Source organism: Rhea pennata, chromosome 4 (assembly GCF_028389875.1).
Source record: "Rhea pennata isolate bPtePen1 chromosome 4, bPtePen1.pri, whole genome shotgun sequence".
Classification (NCBI taxonomy): Eukaryota; Metazoa; Chordata; class Aves; order Rheiformes; family Rheidae; genus Rhea; species Rhea pennata.
The window spans coordinates 35,498,986-35,517,826 of record NC_084666.1 but is presented as its reverse complement, the minus strand read 5'-3'; the positions used below and the strand labels follow the sequence as shown (position 1 = coordinate 35,517,826).

The window sequence follows — 18,841 nt, the reverse complement described above, 5'->3', positions numbered from 1 at the left end:
AGCAAAACTTTTCCTTGCCCCAAGATGGGGAGACTCTTTTAGCTTGACGGTACAAATTCAGTAGAATAAATACACGTATCTGTGTTGAGGAATCCAGTCAGAGAAGAGGTTTCTTAGTCCCTTAATTTTCTCTTGCTTTTTGCCTTGGTGCTGAAACATATATTCCAATTTTTGTGCCCCTTCCTTGATGATAAGGTTATGGCTCATTTGAAAAAACTTAAATAATAATAATAAAAAAAAAAGTTAGAGTACTGTTGCTTGAGAAAAGCAAGATAGATTAGGCTTTGAAAGAAGGCAGAAGGCATTGAAAAATTGTAAAAAGAATGGTAGGAAAAAACATCTGATAGCATAGATAAACATAATTTTTAGTTCGGAAGCTTGTATATGTCTTTCTAAGCAAGGAATTAAATATTCTGTATTCTTGTAACCATCTTAGCAGATGTTGACAGATGAACACATTACTGCAGTGTAAGATCATATGCATGGAGGCAGTGGAGTGGAAGTTCACACCCTGGCTGACCTCAGGGTAACTTACTCACCTTCGCATAACCCATATTGCTTGCTGCATAAGCACGGGTGTAAGCAAGTACTTTCCATGCTTTGGTGAATTGAGGGCTTAATGTCTTTTTACTGGTATCTGGCACTCAGAGAGTGAATTCTGAGCACTCCCTAGAGTGTTTCATTTAGTTTGCATAAGAAAGCAATTTTAAAAAATACATATTTTTTTTTTAATGTTGTCTATATTTGAATTTTAATTTATACATTCTTGAGATGACAAAGGCCAATGGAAAAGAGTTCTGAGCATGAATTTCAAACATTTAAGGGAAAAAAAAAAGTAATTTTTGTGTCTCAGATTAGTTGCTTGGAACTTGTTACACATATCACTTGACTGAGCAAGGGTTAGAAGGGGAATGTGCTAATCCACAGCTGTGGGAGGGTTTTAGTTAAATACATGGAGGGAAAGCAATATTTGCTGCTACAACGGGAGTGATAAAAGGGAATTATAGTAGGAAAAATCGCTGTAAAGATTATTGAATGCTTACTGGTAGCAGTCATCCAAAATGAATGGGAGAGTTCCACCATGTATATTTGTAGAGCTAGGCTGGATAATGGTGTAGAAGGGAATAATGCTGCTTTGGCAGAAAGGTGAACCTTGAAAATGAGCATTATAATGCTGTGTGGTTTTGGGGTGTTGACAAAATTGTTTGGGATATACAAATCTTTGTCAAGGACTCTTGGACACTGCCTGTCATCTCAGATCCTTTCACTGGGCCTCTGCTTTAATTTATTATACTTTGTCTCCATATGAAGACTCAAACTCAGAGAGTGTTTTGATTTTAGCTTTCCTGCAGTGCTGCCCCCGGTTCTTATGATACGAGAACTAATATTGGTATTAGTGTTCTTGTTTTGATTTGTCTGAAACTATATGTAGTGAGTAGCCAGTGTACAACATTGCTTTTTAAAATGGAAGTAGAACAGATCTTACTTTCCTGAAGGTACAGCCATTTCCTCACTGCTCATCTGTTGCTCTTTTGTTGTGTGCATTTTTCATTTGGTACCGTGTGACTATATCGACATCTTACTTTTTATGACTATGAGGTTTGTTATGGCACTGGCACTTAGTATTCTGCAGTTAAAGTCACTGCTGAAGTTGATAGGATTTTCTGATAGGATTGAGAGCTAGCACAGTCTCTTGGATTTCAGCAGGAAAAACACACGGAAAAAAAGAAGGATCTTCACTTTGTTTCCATCTTATATGTAAAGTATTTTGCCACAAATACCTAGTCTCCTGACTATTTTGTAATGCTTCACTATACTTACATACACCTCTATTTCCAGATTGAAATTGGAAGAGCGAAGAAAAGAGTTGGTACATAAACTTGAAGAAACTACCAAGTTAACTACTTACTTGCATTCACAACTTAGGAGGTGAGGCTGCACCGTATAATGTAAAACCTGTTTTCAACTACAGCTTAGTGGACCTGGATGTCTGAACTTCATTCTTAGATTTTTCTGTTAGCTAGGGGCCAAATGAAATTTGTTTAATATTGAAGTAAGAAAATGTAAGTGTTACAGCTTCAAGCGTTTCGTTTCCATGCAAACCCCATGTACCTTCATAATTTCAGTAAGTGCACAAGAATAGATCTTTTCTGAATGAGTTTTATAGTTAAGCAGGGAGGCATACTATCTTTCCTCTGCCTTTAAATAAATAAATAAATAAAATTAGGAAGTATCTCAGTAATCAGGTCCCCCAAATATTGCCACTGAAGAAAAAAAATGGTTTCTCGGACATCTGTCTAAAATGTGTTATTAGAACTGTAGCTTTTATTTGGTGTAATAACTAGAGAGGCTCAATGCTTGTATGTATGTAAATATTTGTGTGATTTTAGTTTAATTCTTCAACCATTGACTTGTGCTTTCTGTAAACAGAAAATACTGTCAGCAGAATTCTTTTCCTGACAGTCATTGGTTTAAAATCTGACTCTGTGAGTGAAATTCATAGTGATAACAAAATTGTACTCCATTACAGAGACTATATTCCATTACAGAGACATACCCATTGCTTTGATGGGAATTGTGATGTTTAATGATGCATGTAATTGATCCCAGGGAAGAGTTTTTTCCACTCATGGACATCATCCTGGGCTACAAAACTATCTGTCCACTACGTTTATTTAGCAAATCCAGCTGAATTGGGTCAAACTCCTTACATGTCCTAGTAGGATACACTCTTCATAAAGCTACCTTAATATTTAAGTATTCTCTTAGAAATCAAAATGGAGCTTTAAGAGGAAAAATGTTTTTAAGTGCTATATAAAGGTGCTGTCTCAATAAGTCATACCATTTTATCCTTGGGATCTAGACTAGCGTAGCTATTTCAAATACCACAGACAGATCCTGTGAAATACATCTTGACTGACAATTAAGTGGAGAAAGAGTTTCTTAAATACTTTTTTTTAGGATTTTGTCCTCTTGTTTGTGCCTGTGGGACTCTTTATCCAGTCAGAAGCAGTTTTCAAGCCCAGTGGCAAAATTGTAAAAGTTAATATCTCTGTTATTGTTCAGTAACACCTCTTAAGTATTTAAAAAGGGCTGTCTCAAATTATTTTTCTTGACAGTTTTTCCCAGCAGAGTCATTCCGAGCCAAGGCAGTGACATTGATTTCTCTGACGAGCAGCCTGGCAGGGCTGCTTATCTTCACTTACTAGCAGGAGAAGCCTACATGTCGTGGCCTTTGCCATCCTTATGTGATTGGATTTTCTGTGCATGTAGAGTGTGTGTGTGTGTGTGTGTTTTATACATGTGAAGTAGTTCTGCCACAAGTCACCTGCTTCTAGCTGCCATGTTTCGTAGGCGCTTGGACAGACGGTCAGCTGCATAAATTGGTTGAGATGTGGCAGTCTTCTGCTGCCTTTAGCTGCTTCCCAGGGAGCACCTTCCCTGGGTGGAGGAGTCATTGAGAAAACATCGCAGCTGAAAGAAGGCGGCTGCTGTTGCTGCCAGACCAATTTGTCAAACCTGCAGCCTCCTCCAGAAGAAAAGGAGCTTTGGGAACCTGCCATAAGCTGGATAAATTGTCCTGATGGTCTGAGGGTTGGGCACCCTGACCTAAAACAATATGATTGCTTAAAAAAAATAATGCCCCAAATAACATTCAGTATTAAGAAATTGTTACAGTGCATTACAGTGCAGCTTCTAGTCAGTCTTATCTCTCCTTATACTGTTTGGTGCTGGTGATCAAGTCTGGTTTAGTTTAGTAACATTGGTGTGTGTATTTGTGCTTTCTTTGCAGCCTCTCAGCTAGTACGTTATCTGTGTCTTCAGGGAGCAGTTTGGGATCTCTGGCATCCAGCCGGGGATCTCTGAACACATCAAGCAGAGGGTCGCTAAACTCGCTCAGCTCTACGGATCTCTATTATAACCAAGGCGATCAAATAACAGATTTGGACTATCAGTATAAACTTGACTTCATATTGCAAGAAAAAAGTGGTTACATTCCTTCGGGGCCTATCACTACTATTCATGAAAATGAAGTGGTCAGTTCCCATGGGAGACTGGGTTACAGTGACTCTCCTTCAGCTTCAGACCATCCAAAATTGACTGAACCTCCCAAATCTGTGACATCACTGTCTTCAAGGTCCTCGCTGTCTTCCTTGTCCCCTCCAGGCTCCCCTTTGGTTTTGGAAGGTGCATTTTCAATATCAGCTCAAAATTCCCCTCTGCATCACCTCACTACAGACTTTGAAGACTGTGATCTTTCAGGTGATTTTGCAGGCATTAGTCTCTGTGAGAACCAAATGTTACTGGACTCTGACACCAGAGCAGGATCTCAGATTCCTACAGATGATAAAGATCTTAATGAAAGCATTAGGCAAGCTCTGCCTTCTCTACATGAAGGAAGTACAGGTAATAAAAAATCATAGTAACGAAGATATACATAAAATGAAAATTTTAAACAAATAAATGGCTTGTGGTCAAGAGATCCTAGTTATACAACTGAAAAATAGCATGAGTGACAAAATTTGCCTTTGTGGGTAGTCAGTAATTCTGAGGGACAGCACGTAACTTCTAGTTTTGCATCCTCGGAGATACGCTCATCCCAATTCCATTTAGATTTCTTCCATAGCTATTTCAGAAGGAAACCTTGTTTACACACTTTTCTTACCATGAGAAGTTAACAAAGAAAAACTTGAAGACAACATGGAGGAGATTCATGGTGTCCCTATATATTGTGAGGTCATATGGGGAAAGTGCAGAAATATCCTGTGATGTTTTTTAGTAGCTAGAAATCAGAAGTCACATTTCTCACTGAAGAATAAGTTACAAATTGGCATCCTCCGTATTAGAGATTTCTGGACTTAAAGTTAAGATTTTTGTATGTGTAGATAATTATTTGAACCTGCTGTCACTGAAACACCTGCAGCTCATTTTCAGTGTGAGTTGAGAAAGAAATGAATTACCATATTCCAAGCAGTGCAGTGAGACTATGTCCATTTTTATTGTGGGTTTCAGAGCTTTTAGCTTTTTATCCATCTGAAAGTTAGGGCACCAAAGCTACTCTAGGCTTCCTCTACAGTCTGTGGGTAACTTCCAAAGGATGAGTCATCCCATCCTAAAACATCTTCCGTTTAAGGAAGATGGGATGAATCACCCTGTGAATTTGCCTGTCTGCTTCTGTTGTCTGGAGAGGTATCCTGATAACTATTTAACATTAACTTTGAGATGACTGAATTAGGTGTAATTAATTCCACTTTTAGTCTGCAGTAAAGCAAGGTGATGCATTTAATCTTCCTATATTGTCATCGCCTTGATATAAAAATCCCAGCTGCCAAGAACTGATGCCTTGTCCGAAGTCTTAGAGCACTGACTTTGCTGCCTGTTTTTGAGGTTGCCAGTATGTTGTGCTTTCTCTGCACGTTTATCTATTGACTTGTTCTAATGTCATTCTTTGTCACAGTATTTAAGTATCTTGCAAATCATTTGTATGTTTTTGCTGTCCAGTGGCTCCATTTTGCCAGTGAAGAACTGAGGGAGCCAAATTTCCACTAGCACTGAGCACTGGCAGCCCCATTTGAGATGCATATGACCAGCACTTCTGAAAATTGAGTCCTAAGTTATTTGCTTCAACTCATAAAATGATTATGTGGCAGAGTCGCACCCAGGCTCTCTTGAGTCCCACTCTGTAATGTAAGACCATCTGTTAATTTTTCACCTCACCTGTAACTATTATTTCTTTTTTGACTCTGGCTCTGTGTTACATGCTTTAGCATTTGGCATTGCTTTCGAAGAAACAGATCCCAGATGCCCAACTAAACTCTTGAAAATATTTCTTTATATGCTTTTATAGAAGAACAGCATGTAATGACGTGGTGAAATGATGTCCAAAGACTTAACATTCCCAGTTCCACATTTCTGGATCTGAGTTGATAGTGAAGCAGCTAAGTTTGAATGTCTTAGAATAAATACGATATCCTAGCTAGGGAGTGCGTTGTCCAATTTTGTTGCCATGCTTAAACCCTTGCCCTGGGAGCTTGCCCATTTCTAAAAAGTCTTAGAAACATGGACAGAGATGTATATTTTAATAAGTAATTTACTTTTTTAATAAGAAATTGCTGTAATGCTTGTTAATTAACTTAGCTTGTTGCAGTACTCTGGTTATTTCAGTGTTGAACAGAGTAATAGCAATGTGACATCAGCAAAGAAATGTACAGTGTACATAGTACAAGTTGGGACTCCCTCTTCTTCTCTAACTATGCAGAAAGAAGAAAAGATAAAATTGACTAATGTCCTGATGATCTGAACCTGTGAAATGTAAAGTGGAAAAATGCTAAAGGGATTTAGAGCTTTTATTTTAGCTTCTGTGTCATCCTGTCTTTTGTCTTTTCAGTATAGTAGAACACTATAGTCCCTTTGCTTTGGAACTGTCTGATAGAAGATGGAAAAAATAAATAATTTTCCTGCCCATATTTCCAGGAGTACATCTTTTCCAACTTAAAAACTACTTTCTTTGCAATCTGGCAGTGAATCATTTAGTCTGAGAACTGCATTTAAGATGGTTTGGAATTCAGGCATACATCAGGCTGTGAGGTATCAGAAACTAATTCAGACTGATTTTTTTTTTTTTTTTTTTTTTTTTGTGAAAACTTACTTCCTTATATCATTATTTTCAGAGGCACCATATAGTTATCTAATATTTTAGAGCTCTTTGAGGACCTGATATTCTGGATAGTGTCAAGCCATTTTTAAGTCTAAAAGCAGTTACAGTTTTACAATATAAATACATCTTGTTATTCTTCACGCTGATTCTTACTTCTTCATGTAGGATCATATATATGATATAACTTATTTTAAAATCTTTATTAAGGCTGCCAAAACAAGCACTCAGATCTTGAAGCAGCAGAAGTTAGTTAATTAGGTTTCCTATACTGCTGGTTCCCACAGTAAAATGGGCCTCCTGGTGAGGCTTCAGTACATCAGAAGTGAGGCACAGAGCTGGGATTGGCTCAGTGTTTCTGCTCACGATTTCATTCTTGGAACTGCTGTGATGCTGAATGGGAAGGTTTTCCAACAAACTCAGCCTGAGGCATAAAATCTGCATGGAAAATTTCATCCCAAACCCTTAAGTTTTACAAAACTGTAAGAACTTTAGCTTGGGGGCAGATAAACATACCTGTAGACAGCACAGCTACTGTTTTCCTATCAAGATCTAAATTCTTTCTTTAGATGAAGTGCTCACTCCCTTCTTTGTCTATCTCTGACTTTCTCGTACAGGTGAACTATATGTATATTTACTTCTTTGTACAGGTCCCTGCTGTCAGCAGCCAAGTTGGAGTATTGTGTAGTTCTTCCACAGTCAGTCTCTGTCATTGTCAAAGTCAAGTCAGGCTGCTGTGGTAATTCCTAAGGGTAATCAATAAATCATGTCATCACCTTCACCCCTCAGATGGTGGGGGGGGGGAGGGAAAGAGCACTTCATCATCAAGGAAAAAGCATTCCTACTGCCATAAATAAAAGCAGGAATGCAGCAATCAATCATCTAATTTGAAGCCTTAAATTTTAAACATCTTAACAAGATGTAAAGTCATGATTCAGGTGGGAAGTGTGATGCATACCAATATTCTCACTCCTTTGCAGATAAAAGTACTCCATAGGCCCTCAACTACTTATGCGGCAGAACTTGGCTTTCAGTGAATGCTGCTGTTCACTGCAGGACACTAGCGTATAAATATGAGTTGAATATTAAAGTTAAGTAGTAGTTGATAGTGAAGACTCTGTAGCGTAAAAAGTTTTTGACGATAGTAAACAGAAGGGATTTTTCATTTCTAGCAGTTAGATGCTCCTCTCTGCGTTCTGAATTTTTAATAAACAGTAGGCAATCACTTTGCATGTAGTTTAAGTGTCACTACAGTGCAGAATGTGAAAATGGCAAATACAGGTTCAAAGCATAGGATAATGAGGGTTAATAATGATGGTAATGAGGGATAATAATTAGCTCAAGTGACATGGGTGATGATAGAAGCCTGTATTTTTGGAAAGGAGTAAGTTTTACATTTTCAAGTTCATCAGTTTGGACATACAAGTCCCTAGCCAGAATATGTGATAATAGTAATACAATCTCCGAATGCTAAATGATGTGGAACAAAACTACTCTGTGATACTCAGTTAAGGGTCACTGATTTCAACTTGACAACTTTCTAAGCTATGCATTTCTCTTTTCCTGATGATTAATCTATTGGACTAATTCTTCTTCTTTTTCTTTTTTTTTTTCCCATAGATGTTGACTTACCAAGAAGAGCAGCTAGTCACCTGCTTGAGGAGAAGACAGCTTGTGTATCTGCTGCTGTGTCTGATGAGTCTGTAGCTGGAGACAGTGGGGTATATGAAGCTTCTGTGAAACAGTAGGTTTGAGAAATAACTCTTTCCATCAAAAGAATAAATATCTATAAGCAGTTTTATCAGCGTAAGCAGTTTATCAGTCTTGCCCTTTTATAAATACTTTGCAGTTTCATACTGAAAGAAAAGCACATGGACAAAAAAAAATATAGTTTTATAATTGCTTTCTTAAAAACTATGAAATTGACATTACAGCTTTTCTATAATTTGGCTGCTATAATTAGTACTACTTTCTACTCCTGTTTTTTCTTGCTAAAACTATTTTCTAGCAGGCATGTTATATTTAAACTGTAAAGGCTCTGCCATGTTGCTGTACTGACACTGCCCAGAGTCACTTTTGTTACTTTTTGTTTTGTTTAAATAGATGCAATCGTATGGTTGCATAGTATTTTGCTTGAGTATTTTCCTTTTTTAAAAGAGGATAGAGAAAAATGAGAAAATCCTCAAATGTAATGTTGGTTTTAAAATAAACCAGCTTAGATTTTAATATTCATGCTTCATTGTGGTGAGCAGGATAGAAGAAATCTATTTACTGTTGCTTCCTTATGACAAGAGATGGATTCTACTAGTTTCCTCATTTGCACAGAATTGTCTTTTTCTTGGCAAGGAGAATAATGAATTTTAGACTGAATGAAAGAAGAATATTGCAAACTGAGAGAACCTAAAATCTTTATTTTTCACCTTAGTTTCTGCGTATTCCTGATGTTAAGAATATTCTGTCCTTCTAAATATTCCAAGTGTTTTACCAAGATGCTTTCAAAGATGTAGATACAGATATTCTGTTGCCAGTCTAAATGCCTTTCTATTAGGAGAGATGAAAATGTGTTACGGTATCGTAAATGGAAAGGGGCTTTATTGGCCTCTGTTAAAAGTACTTCTACTAGTCAAGTCTTTTACAAATTAAAAGGTAATAAAAATAGATGAGACCAAATATAAAAGCTCAAATACAAAAGGGATTTCTACTGAGCTGAAATATTGCAGCGGCCATTCAATCTCATCTTAGGTCATGGACCTGGTATTTCACTCTGAACAATGAATCCCAGTATGAGTTTGCTCCTTATAGTCAGTTAGACCTAGACTCCTAATGCAATTTCTTAGGTTGAAATAAACTTCCATCTGTGAAAACATGACTGGGTGGCTGTGGTTGTGCATTTTAGGTCTGCTGTCTTCCCATTTTTGTCTCAAATCTGAGTCACTGTGATCAGAAGTTAGTCTCTGCTCCAGTTATAAACTCAGTGTATCAAGTGAACAGATACTGGACCAAATGCCACAGATGTTCTCTGAACCTCTTTAACTGTCCTTTCAAATGACTGCGAGCTGTGGGATAGGTGGAAGAAAGAACAAATCCTCATCTTCTCTGCCATTCCTCAGAAAGAGAGGAAAGATGACAGTTGCATCCCTTAAGCTTGTCTACAAAAGGAACTATTGCCACTTGTGTAAGCTAAGATTTCCAGGCACTAGTTATTCAGTACTAGATCCAGGTGTGGGTACTCTTAATACTTACTGAGTAGGAAGTACTGAAGAGGTACTTTGTGAACAGTCTCTGAGGAATAACTTGTAATCTGTCAGCGCACTCCCAAGCTTACAATACAGAAATTTCCACTATATAAACTGGTCCTTCGTGTTCAGCAGTTTAAGGCAGGGGAGGAAATAAATATGCTCTATCAATTATCCAGCAACCGTAAAATAAAGAGTGAAAAGGAAACCTCTGAATGTAGTCTCTCAAAATAATGGTGTCATGTCCTGATAAGGTATTAGTGGATGTCTGTGTCATTCTCCACATCTCCCACTTTAATCGTTGCTTAGCAATCTCGGTAGTCACGTCAAGCTTTAAAAATCATTGAAACCCACTAATTCTACATTCTCATTCAAACCTCCCAGAAAATGGCTGGAAATTATTTTGCCACACTGATTCTCTGTAATTCCGTTCAGTCCTAGAGTGGCTCTTCAGCTGTGAGACTTGAGCCTGTTGGTTCTTTGAATGCTTCTGAAAATGGGCTCGGTAAAAAGATGCTGGTTTTGCTTGCACAGGAACCTCTTCACTGGACAGAGCTGCTGCTTCTCAAATGTTCTCAGTAGCACTATTCCACATCCAGCGTAGGTGTTTCTAAGAAACTTGAGCTTGCAATTTTGTATTCAGGGGGACAGAGGAGAAATACTAAGCATATACAGAAAAATGCCATTAGTTTTTCTCTTGCCTCAGTCTGGCCTGCTTCGATAATCATTTACTGAAGTTGTCAAACTGTCTACGCAGCAACTATTTTAAAACATGAGCTGCTATCATGTAGGCTATAAATTTTTCATTTGGGCTATATGCTGCAATTCAGCCTGTTTAGGCTAATGTAATATGTTTTGTATTTGCCTGTTTGCCCTAGACCAAATGAAACTGAGGACATTGTATACAGTGAAGATGATACAACAATTCTAGAGGCTGCCCAGCTACAAATAGGCCTCAGGTAAGTGACCAGCAGAAAGGACATTTCTGTTCATATGTAAATGTAAATAGTAAACTGGCCTCATGTTGTCCTTTCTTTAACAGATATGACCCCAGCAATTCAAGTTTTGTGGTAATTATAATCCGGCTCAGAAATCTTCCAGCATTTTCTGTCTCCCTTGGCTCTAAAGTGTAAGTCAAACAATCACTGAGCAGTAATGCTGAACTGTGAGAGTATAATAATAAATTGCACACGTTCTCCAAAGGAGTGGATTGATTTACTGCTTAACAGCACTAAAATAGGTTATTTCAAACTGTAGTGGGATTTATTTTTACAGATTCCAGTAATGCTTCAAGAAAACGAAATTATTGGGAAATTTGTACATTGCACTGTAGTGGAATGAAAAGAGATTTTTAAAATGATGCTTCATGTAGTATATGTAAGAGTTTTATAGTTTCACAAATGCAGAACAATTATTAAGTATCTATTGAAACCATTTTTATGATACTTTGCTGTTGTAATTCTTTCAGCTCAAAATATTGTCTTTTTACATTTTTTGTGCCATATTGATGTAAAATGAGGTTAAAATAGTGTATGTCTGTCTGAAGTAAGCCCTTAAAGGTAAGGGGTAACTTGATAAATTGCAAATGATCAAGCAGAGGCACACTGAGTTACACTATCCCTTATAACTGGAGCTTGAGCTCTGTTAAGAATTAGTTCTGGTGTTGTATTGGACAACAGGAAGAGTATAAACATTACAATGGAAACTGTATGTATGAAACGAGAAAAAATGACTGAATATGAAAATACTACTGCAGAAATTCTAATTTAAAACTCCTGTCTGTACGAGTAGATACAGCTTACCTTGGGTCCCTGGAGACAGCTGTACTTCAGCAAACTATTTTACAGACTGGAAAACTAGTTCAACAAGCTATTATGAACTAAAATACGATTAGAGTTGGAATAGAATCAATCCTTGGAAATAAAAGAGTTTTTGGTGGTTTGTGCCTGCAGTCACCTTGAATTGGATTGACAGGTCAATACGAAGCAAGTGAATATGGAAAGGATGTATAGGGATAGAGGCCTGGGGTGGGTTTTTTTGTTTGCTTTTTAATAATAAATGATTGTCTGCTACTATCCTTCCTGCTCTTACCCTCTCCATTCCCCTCGTTGCCCTTCCAAGCACAAGAATGTAGAAAGCGTAGAAGAATAAATCAACATAGATGAGATGGAAAGCAGATAGTACAGAATATAAACAAGGACGTCAACAAAATGTTCTGCAAGAAAAAATTAGGTCATAGCTGGAATTTTTTTATGAATTAACATACGCACTTCTAAATAGTACTTGGGCATCTTCAGCACCAGAGATCCTGCTAAAAGAATTAAATAAAACTAAAACTTCTCAAAATGAGGAGGAGGAAGAAAGGACAGGGTAAAGGAAGAACCTTGCAAATTGCAATTTTTCTGTCACTTGCCATTGTTTGAATGTACGTATATGCTGTACACGTATGTACAGTGGTAAAAATTGGGGTTGAAAAATGATGTTACATCATATCTGTATTTTCTAGAATTTCGAATGGGGTGTACTAGTACGTCATGGAATATTTCCACACAGAGGAATAGATTTTACGTGAGGACTTTTAGATTTCTGTTTCCACAGTATGTGCAATAATGGTTTACTTCTTGAGCAGGTATAGCCCAGTTGAGTATTTACTGTGTTAGGGTCATTTTTGATCAGTCACTAAGTCATAGTTTTAGCACAGCAAAGTTTAAGGCATTGGTTGACCATTTAATTTTTATTATTATTATTAAAATGAAAGTAAGCACTTTTACAAAGCAAAACTACTTCCTGTAGATTATGCAAATCACTTACATTCATGCTGATTCTACAGCAGCAACATTACTGGAATTACGTTATCACTATCACTTAACTTAGGGATTGGTTTCTCAAAGTGCTGGTACCTGCTGTACATTCTATCCAAACAACTGGGCTCTTACTGTTTACCCCAAGAAAGGTGAGTGTAACTTGGGAATAATGGCTATGCCCAAATTCAAATCACAACACCAAATTTCTCCCACATCTGATTTCTTCTAGTTTAATTTATGTAAAACTAAAACCCATTAATAGCAGTAACAGTATGTACAAAGCAATTACCAAAAAATATCTAGCAACTGTACTAAAATCTGGAGAATCCTTGCCCTACTTACTGCTTTAGCTAGCATCCTTGCATTGTCTTCTACAATGAAGGTAAACTTATATTTAAAGCCAATGCCAGAAATAGGTTAATGCAGAGACATAGAAAAGAGATAAAAGCCCAAGTACGCTGTGTTTATCTGCACGGTAAGTTGCGCACTAGATAAGTAACCAGACAAATCGCATTAGGGATGTCTTGACTCCATCAGGCTTCTTCTGCAGGGGGACCTGCAAGTTAGGTAGTATTACATCGTAGCCATTAATATTTGTTATATAACAAAAATGCTCTTACATAACAATTTCAAGGTACTCTTGTGCTTAAGTTCAGGCTTGCAAGCTGCGTTCTTCTAAGTCTTACTTTATTAAGTTAATAATTAACTGATCTCTAGGAGCTATGGCTTTGCCGTAGGCCTAGGTATTTTCTTTATACTTAGTTTTCTGTTTGCTTAGTTTTCTGATTGCTTCTTTTCAGAATTAAAAGAAATGGCACCACTTTTTGGTATTGCTAAGAGTTTAATGTTTCACTCTTCACACATTTTTTTCCCCCCTCAATTTTCTTTCTTTTTTAATTACCATTAAGATAATGTGTCTTTCTGTCTGCGACACGATTCTGTGTTCCCAGTAATAAGAAGATAGCCTTGGATAGAGACAGAAATAGCCAACACTTTTGTTACTACCTTCCTATGGCACAGAAATACTGTTTTGGAAAATCTTTAGGCAAGGGACAGGGGAGTTTCTCAGCCTCTTTTCTCTTTTCCACTTTTTTTTTTTTTTTTTTTTTTTGGGTCCCATCTCTGATTTGTTGCTGTTTCTTATCTCACCATGCAGTTCTCCTTTAGTTGATGGGGTCATTTTCTATCATGCATCATCCAGAAAACACTAGTTTAAATACAGGTAAAGTTCTTTGTTTTGTTCCCTGCAGGTATATTAGAGTAGCAGTGCTTCCGTCCTCAACTGATATCAGCTGTCTGTTCCGCACTAAAGTTCATCCTGCCATGGAAACCATTTTATTCAATGAAATATTCAGAGTAACCATTTCCCAAGTAGCATTGCTACAGAAGACGTTGAGAGTGGATGTTTGTGCTGTCAGGAGGAGTCCTCGGGAGGAATGTTTGGTATGCAGTTTCATTAGTTCATTAGTGGCTTTTTGGGGGGGGTTATGTTTTTTTGGGGGGGGCACATTTGTTTATTTTGTCCCTGCCTATTCTGGTGGTCAAAGCTGCTAAAATTTTACAGTACCTGATGAAAAAATGTGATGCGCATCTTGGCTGTTCTTGTAATTTTTAAAATTTTACCTTTTTCTGAAACTCCAGAAACATACTTTAATCTTGGATAGAATTTTTAGAATGTTTTATGATGATTCTGACCCCATATTACTCTTTAATTACAGATTGGTATTCCAGCTTTGCAGTTTGTGTCTGTGTGTGTGTGTGTATTTGTATAAATAAAAAATCATAAGAAACTGTGCTACATTACCCTAACTGAATTTTAAAGCTGAATCCAATCCACAATATGTACAAAAAGATCAATGAAAACCTTCATTATCACAATTTGTCATGAAAAACAAAAGTTTCACATGTTGTATTTTACATTAGATCCACCTTTTTAGTCTTTGAGTTGTAGAAATAATAAAAGGCATGACTTTTATGGACTGGTCTACTGGAAGCTGGGTTTGCTTTGTGTTTACTTTTGTTCATCATCTTTTCCTAACTGTGGTCATCACGGTACTAGTGATGCTTCATTTACTTTCAGATTGCTTTTGTGCTGTCTGGTGCAACTCATTTTTGTTTTTCACCAAGAGTCTGACTTAGTAGCTGTTCTAGCACAGTGAGACTTTTAGTTATAACACCGTGGAGAGATGCTGAAATTGGTGTCTGGCAGGATTCATCAGCCCAGGCTGCTGGAAACAGCCTCTCAGTTTCAAAAATGTAGAAGTTAACTTAATGCCTGGGGAATGTGCTGGCCTTTCTCAGTGGGTTAGTGGCTGAACTCATCAGCCTGTCTGATGTGAAGAAAACCAAGAGTTTTCCCCTCAGGTAAAGGAATAGTCGCAGAACAAAAAATGTAGCAGAAGCAGAGCAAAAAATGTAGCAGAACGCAGGATACAAAAGGTGAAAACACCGGTAGAGGTTAATCACTAGATCAAAAGAAAGAGTTGCGAGGAATGCCCCAAGCAGAGAGCCCTGGGCAATGTGACCAGAGTCCTGGCAAGAGCTATGTGCTCCGCCCAGTGGCTTTGAAGATCTTTCGCTTTACCAAAGAACAGAGGATTTTAATTGCCCAGGCACAGCCCAAGCACCAGTGCTTACAAGTTTTCCCAGAGTGCCAACTCAGTGGATGTCAGTGCTTGTCTGCATGAAGGGGTTTCTTAATGTCCTTTACTGTCATTTCATCTGCTTCTTCACTGGTTAAACCAGACAAGGTCATCTGTCATTGTTTGCTGCATTGATGATTTTTGTGGTGGAACAACAGAAAAATTGACTTTTCAGTCAAGACTTGCTGTTCTGTAAGTTGATTCTACAGGTTCCACTGCCACAGCTTTTCACTATTGAATACGAAATAAAGCAGATAAATGTTTTTTGTGCATTATGGTGATGGAGAGGCTTTTGTGTGTGTGCATGAGGGGAGAAATTCTGCAGGCTGAAATAAAAATTGGTAGAATGGATAATATGAGAACCCTTTCATGTATTTCTTTTTTTCTTTTCTTTCTTTCTTTCTTTTTTTTTTTTTTTTTTAAACTGGAGCCAGGGGGAAATAGGAAGGTTGTATAGTTAAAACAAATTAAGATCCATGTCAAATTCATACTGCCTGTTTTACATGAAAAATACTGTAGAATTAATTTTCAGCTGTCTTGCAAGAAAATGACAAATTTAAACTTTTCTTCCTCTTTCATGTTCCGTGCAGGCTGGAACTCAGATCAGTCTGGCAGATTTAACGTTTTCTGATGAGACTTGTACTCTGTGGTACAACCTGCTGCCTTGCAAGCAGGTTCCTTGCAAAAGAAACAAGGAACAAAATGAAGAATCCATATTTCTGTTAAACAAGCAGTCATCAGACTCATTAGACTTGGTGAGCAATGTGTTGGCTATTGCTGCATTATGAAGAAAACAGCTGTAGAACCTAACTGAGCCATTCTCTTGCAGACATTTCTGCATATAGTAACTTTATGTGATGAGGTCCTATATGGAGTTATAAAGTTATTCAGAAGTTTGAATAGGGCTGAAGTTTTTTAGTGGATTGTAGAACTGAACTCCAATTTTTGAAAAACTTCTACTGTGTTTCATTTTAAAATGAGTATTATTTAAAAATGTTTTTTATTAATTATTTGATTCACATGCTTAAAGTTACTGCATTCAAAAATGCTGTGTATGCAAATTGTATGGTAATTTTTCTAGCTAAAGAAATCTTTCTGTTTTATACCTTCTTAAAAGAACCACATTAAAAGTGTGACGTTTAAGAACAAACTCTTTTTATCTAGGGACTTCACAAGTATGAGAGGGAAAAGATTTTACAGGCCAAGAGGATCATTTTTGATTCCGTTTATCATTTTAAAAACAAAACACAAAAATACATTGTTTATAAAGAGAGTAAATCTCGATCAGTTAATGCACTACACATGGAGAGTTCAAACCACTTTAACTTTACGATCTGAGTCACGCTTTTGCTGGTGTCAGGAGCACCAGGAAAATAGAGCTTTTTGTAAGAGTTGTCACTTTTTACCTAACATGGTATGTCATTTCATTCTGGTTTCTTCTTCCCTTTCCTTGTAAGCAGGATGCTGTGTCAGCTCTGCTGGAGAGGACCTCTGCTGAGCTGGAAGCAGTAGAACAAGAACTGGCTGAAGATGAGGAAGAGGAAGAACAGGAGCAAAGGGGCTCTGAGGAAGACTGGTAAAGCCACTTTTTCCCCTCCATGGTGCACGTCTGAATGATTCCTTTCATTTATTTCTATTCTTAGACTCATGAAAGGGCTGTACTTTTGGAGGAGATGGGGGTGGAGGAAATCTCGTTCTCTTGTGTAGTCAATTTATTTACCTTCTTTTAGATTTACAATATCCTAGTTGTTCTGTTAACAACCTAGGCCTTCCAATAGCTTTCTCTGGTGGGTTTTATCAGTTCAAAAATAAACCTGAGTTACTTCTGTTCATACAGGTTGGAGATGCTTGCAGAAGTATCTGATGAAATTGTGGATGAAGAGGAAGATGGCATTAAGCTCACAGTAGAAGGCAGCTGTACCAGTGATACAGGGTTATGCATTGATGCAGCAGAGACAGATGAAGACAAGGGCAGAGAGAACAGCAGTGAGGCCCGTGAAAGCCAACAAGCTTCTGTAATACTAACATTGGTGAATATCTTACATTAAACATTCCAACTTTATCTTACTATGTCTGAAGACATTGTTTAAAGAAATATTTCTAAACAGTTAAATCTAGAAGTCTGCTGTGTCTGAGCATTTATAATTTGATGTGGCCTCCACTTGCGCCTCAGAACATGTGTTTAATGAAAACAGTGTGGTCACTTCTGAACTGTACATAGGACATGTAACAAACTTTGTAGGCAGAACTTCTAAGTTAATTAACTAAAAAAGTCAATCTTCATGTTTTTATGTTGAGTAGAGAGAATATTCAAGATGCAAGTGCAGTCCAGTAACTTGTGCACATTTAAAATACTTCTGTGCATCTATTTTATTGTTTCCTATGTTTTTGATTCATCTGTTGGGTTTCCCGCCAAATAAATAAATAGGGTGGAGCAGACGTCAAGACCTTTAAATCAGTGAGGGCATTTCCATATTTCTTCCCTTTATTCTAGGGTGTAAAATACAGAAACAGGTTTAGCAGAGAAGAGGAGGAAACTCTGTAGCAAACTGTGTGCAGTTGAATTACCCACATGCTACGTATAATGAGATCATGGAATTAGAAATTTTTATCTATTTGCTATCAATAATGCTCCACCTTTCTGAAAACACTTTTAGTAAAGATTTAATAAAGACATCCCTGATGTTGTAGCATATACCCTAGAAATAAAAATTTTAGGACACCTTTCTGCATGCAGTAAATCTTGATGAAATATTATTGTGTGGATTAGACCTTCAGGCTCTGTAAAACAGAGGAAATGAAAAGACAAAGAATGACATCTTGTTCTTTCAAATCTATGACATTAAAAAGTTTGACACCTCAGTGGACTTCCTAGAAATTGTAATTAACTTCCAATTAATGTGGCAAGATGCCAAATGAGCCAAGGGCATGGTATAAAAGGACTGAGTCTTCTGGGTAGCAACCAAATTTAGATCAAAGCCCTAACTTAGCAAAGGGATACATCAAGGACAGCGTCTGAAGGTTAGGTGCGCACACGTGTTTTGCTAAGCAGAGGCTGGACCTGGGCAGAGAGTAAAAGATGTAGCAGACCTTACTATAAAACCAGCCACAGTATAGATCTTGTGCCAGATCCTTTCAGGATTGCAGTTTAGGTCATTGTATTTATCATCTAAATGTTCAAAACAAGGAACTTCCATTAAATTTCTCAGGTCAAAGACACTGCCTCAGCGCATATCAGTAACACCAGGTGTGCTAGCTGCAACAGTGCTCGTTCCAGCCCTGCTGTCGAGACGATTGCTCTCTGCAAGTATGGGCCGCACCGCGTATGGGGATGTTGGTATCTGAGGCTCCCTGAGACACATGGAGCAACTATACCAGGCAGCAGGCCGCCTCGGAGACAGGACTTAGTTATGTCTCTTCCCTGGGTCTCACCAAGCTGTTTCAGGTCTGTAGTAATGGGAGGAGAGTGCCATAAATCAGCTCAGCTCTGAGGCTTGGGGGATA

At 37.7% G+C, this 18,841-nt stretch overlaps 1 protein-coding gene across 3 annotated transcripts in view; it reads left to right on the top strand.

The window, feature by feature from the left end:
* Positions 1 to 18,841, top strand: part of WWC2 (WW and C2 domain containing 2) — a 104,589-nt gene that overhangs the window by 71,217 nt on the left and 14,531 nt on the right. The window contains exons 10-18 of one of the 3 annotated variants that reach the window (XM_062575775.1): positions 1,840 to 1,929; positions 3,794 to 4,407; positions 8,276 to 8,399; positions 10,770 to 10,850; positions 10,934 to 11,020; positions 13,946 to 14,138; positions 15,928 to 16,092; positions 16,798 to 16,913; positions 17,175 to 17,367. In XM_062575775.1, the coding sequence (XP_062431759.1) occupies positions 1,840 to 1,929; positions 3,794 to 4,407; positions 8,276 to 8,399; positions 10,770 to 10,850; positions 10,934 to 11,020; positions 13,946 to 14,138; positions 15,928 to 16,092; positions 16,798 to 16,913; positions 17,175 to 17,367 (1,663 nt within the window). Of the gene's footprint in view, positions 1 to 1,839; positions 1,930 to 3,793; positions 4,408 to 8,275; positions 8,400 to 10,769; positions 10,851 to 10,933; positions 11,021 to 13,945; positions 14,139 to 15,927; positions 16,093 to 16,794; positions 16,914 to 17,174; positions 17,368 to 18,841 lie in introns of all 3 variants that reach the window. The other 2 variants (XM_062575774.1, XM_062575776.1) reach the window with 2 other exon arrangements.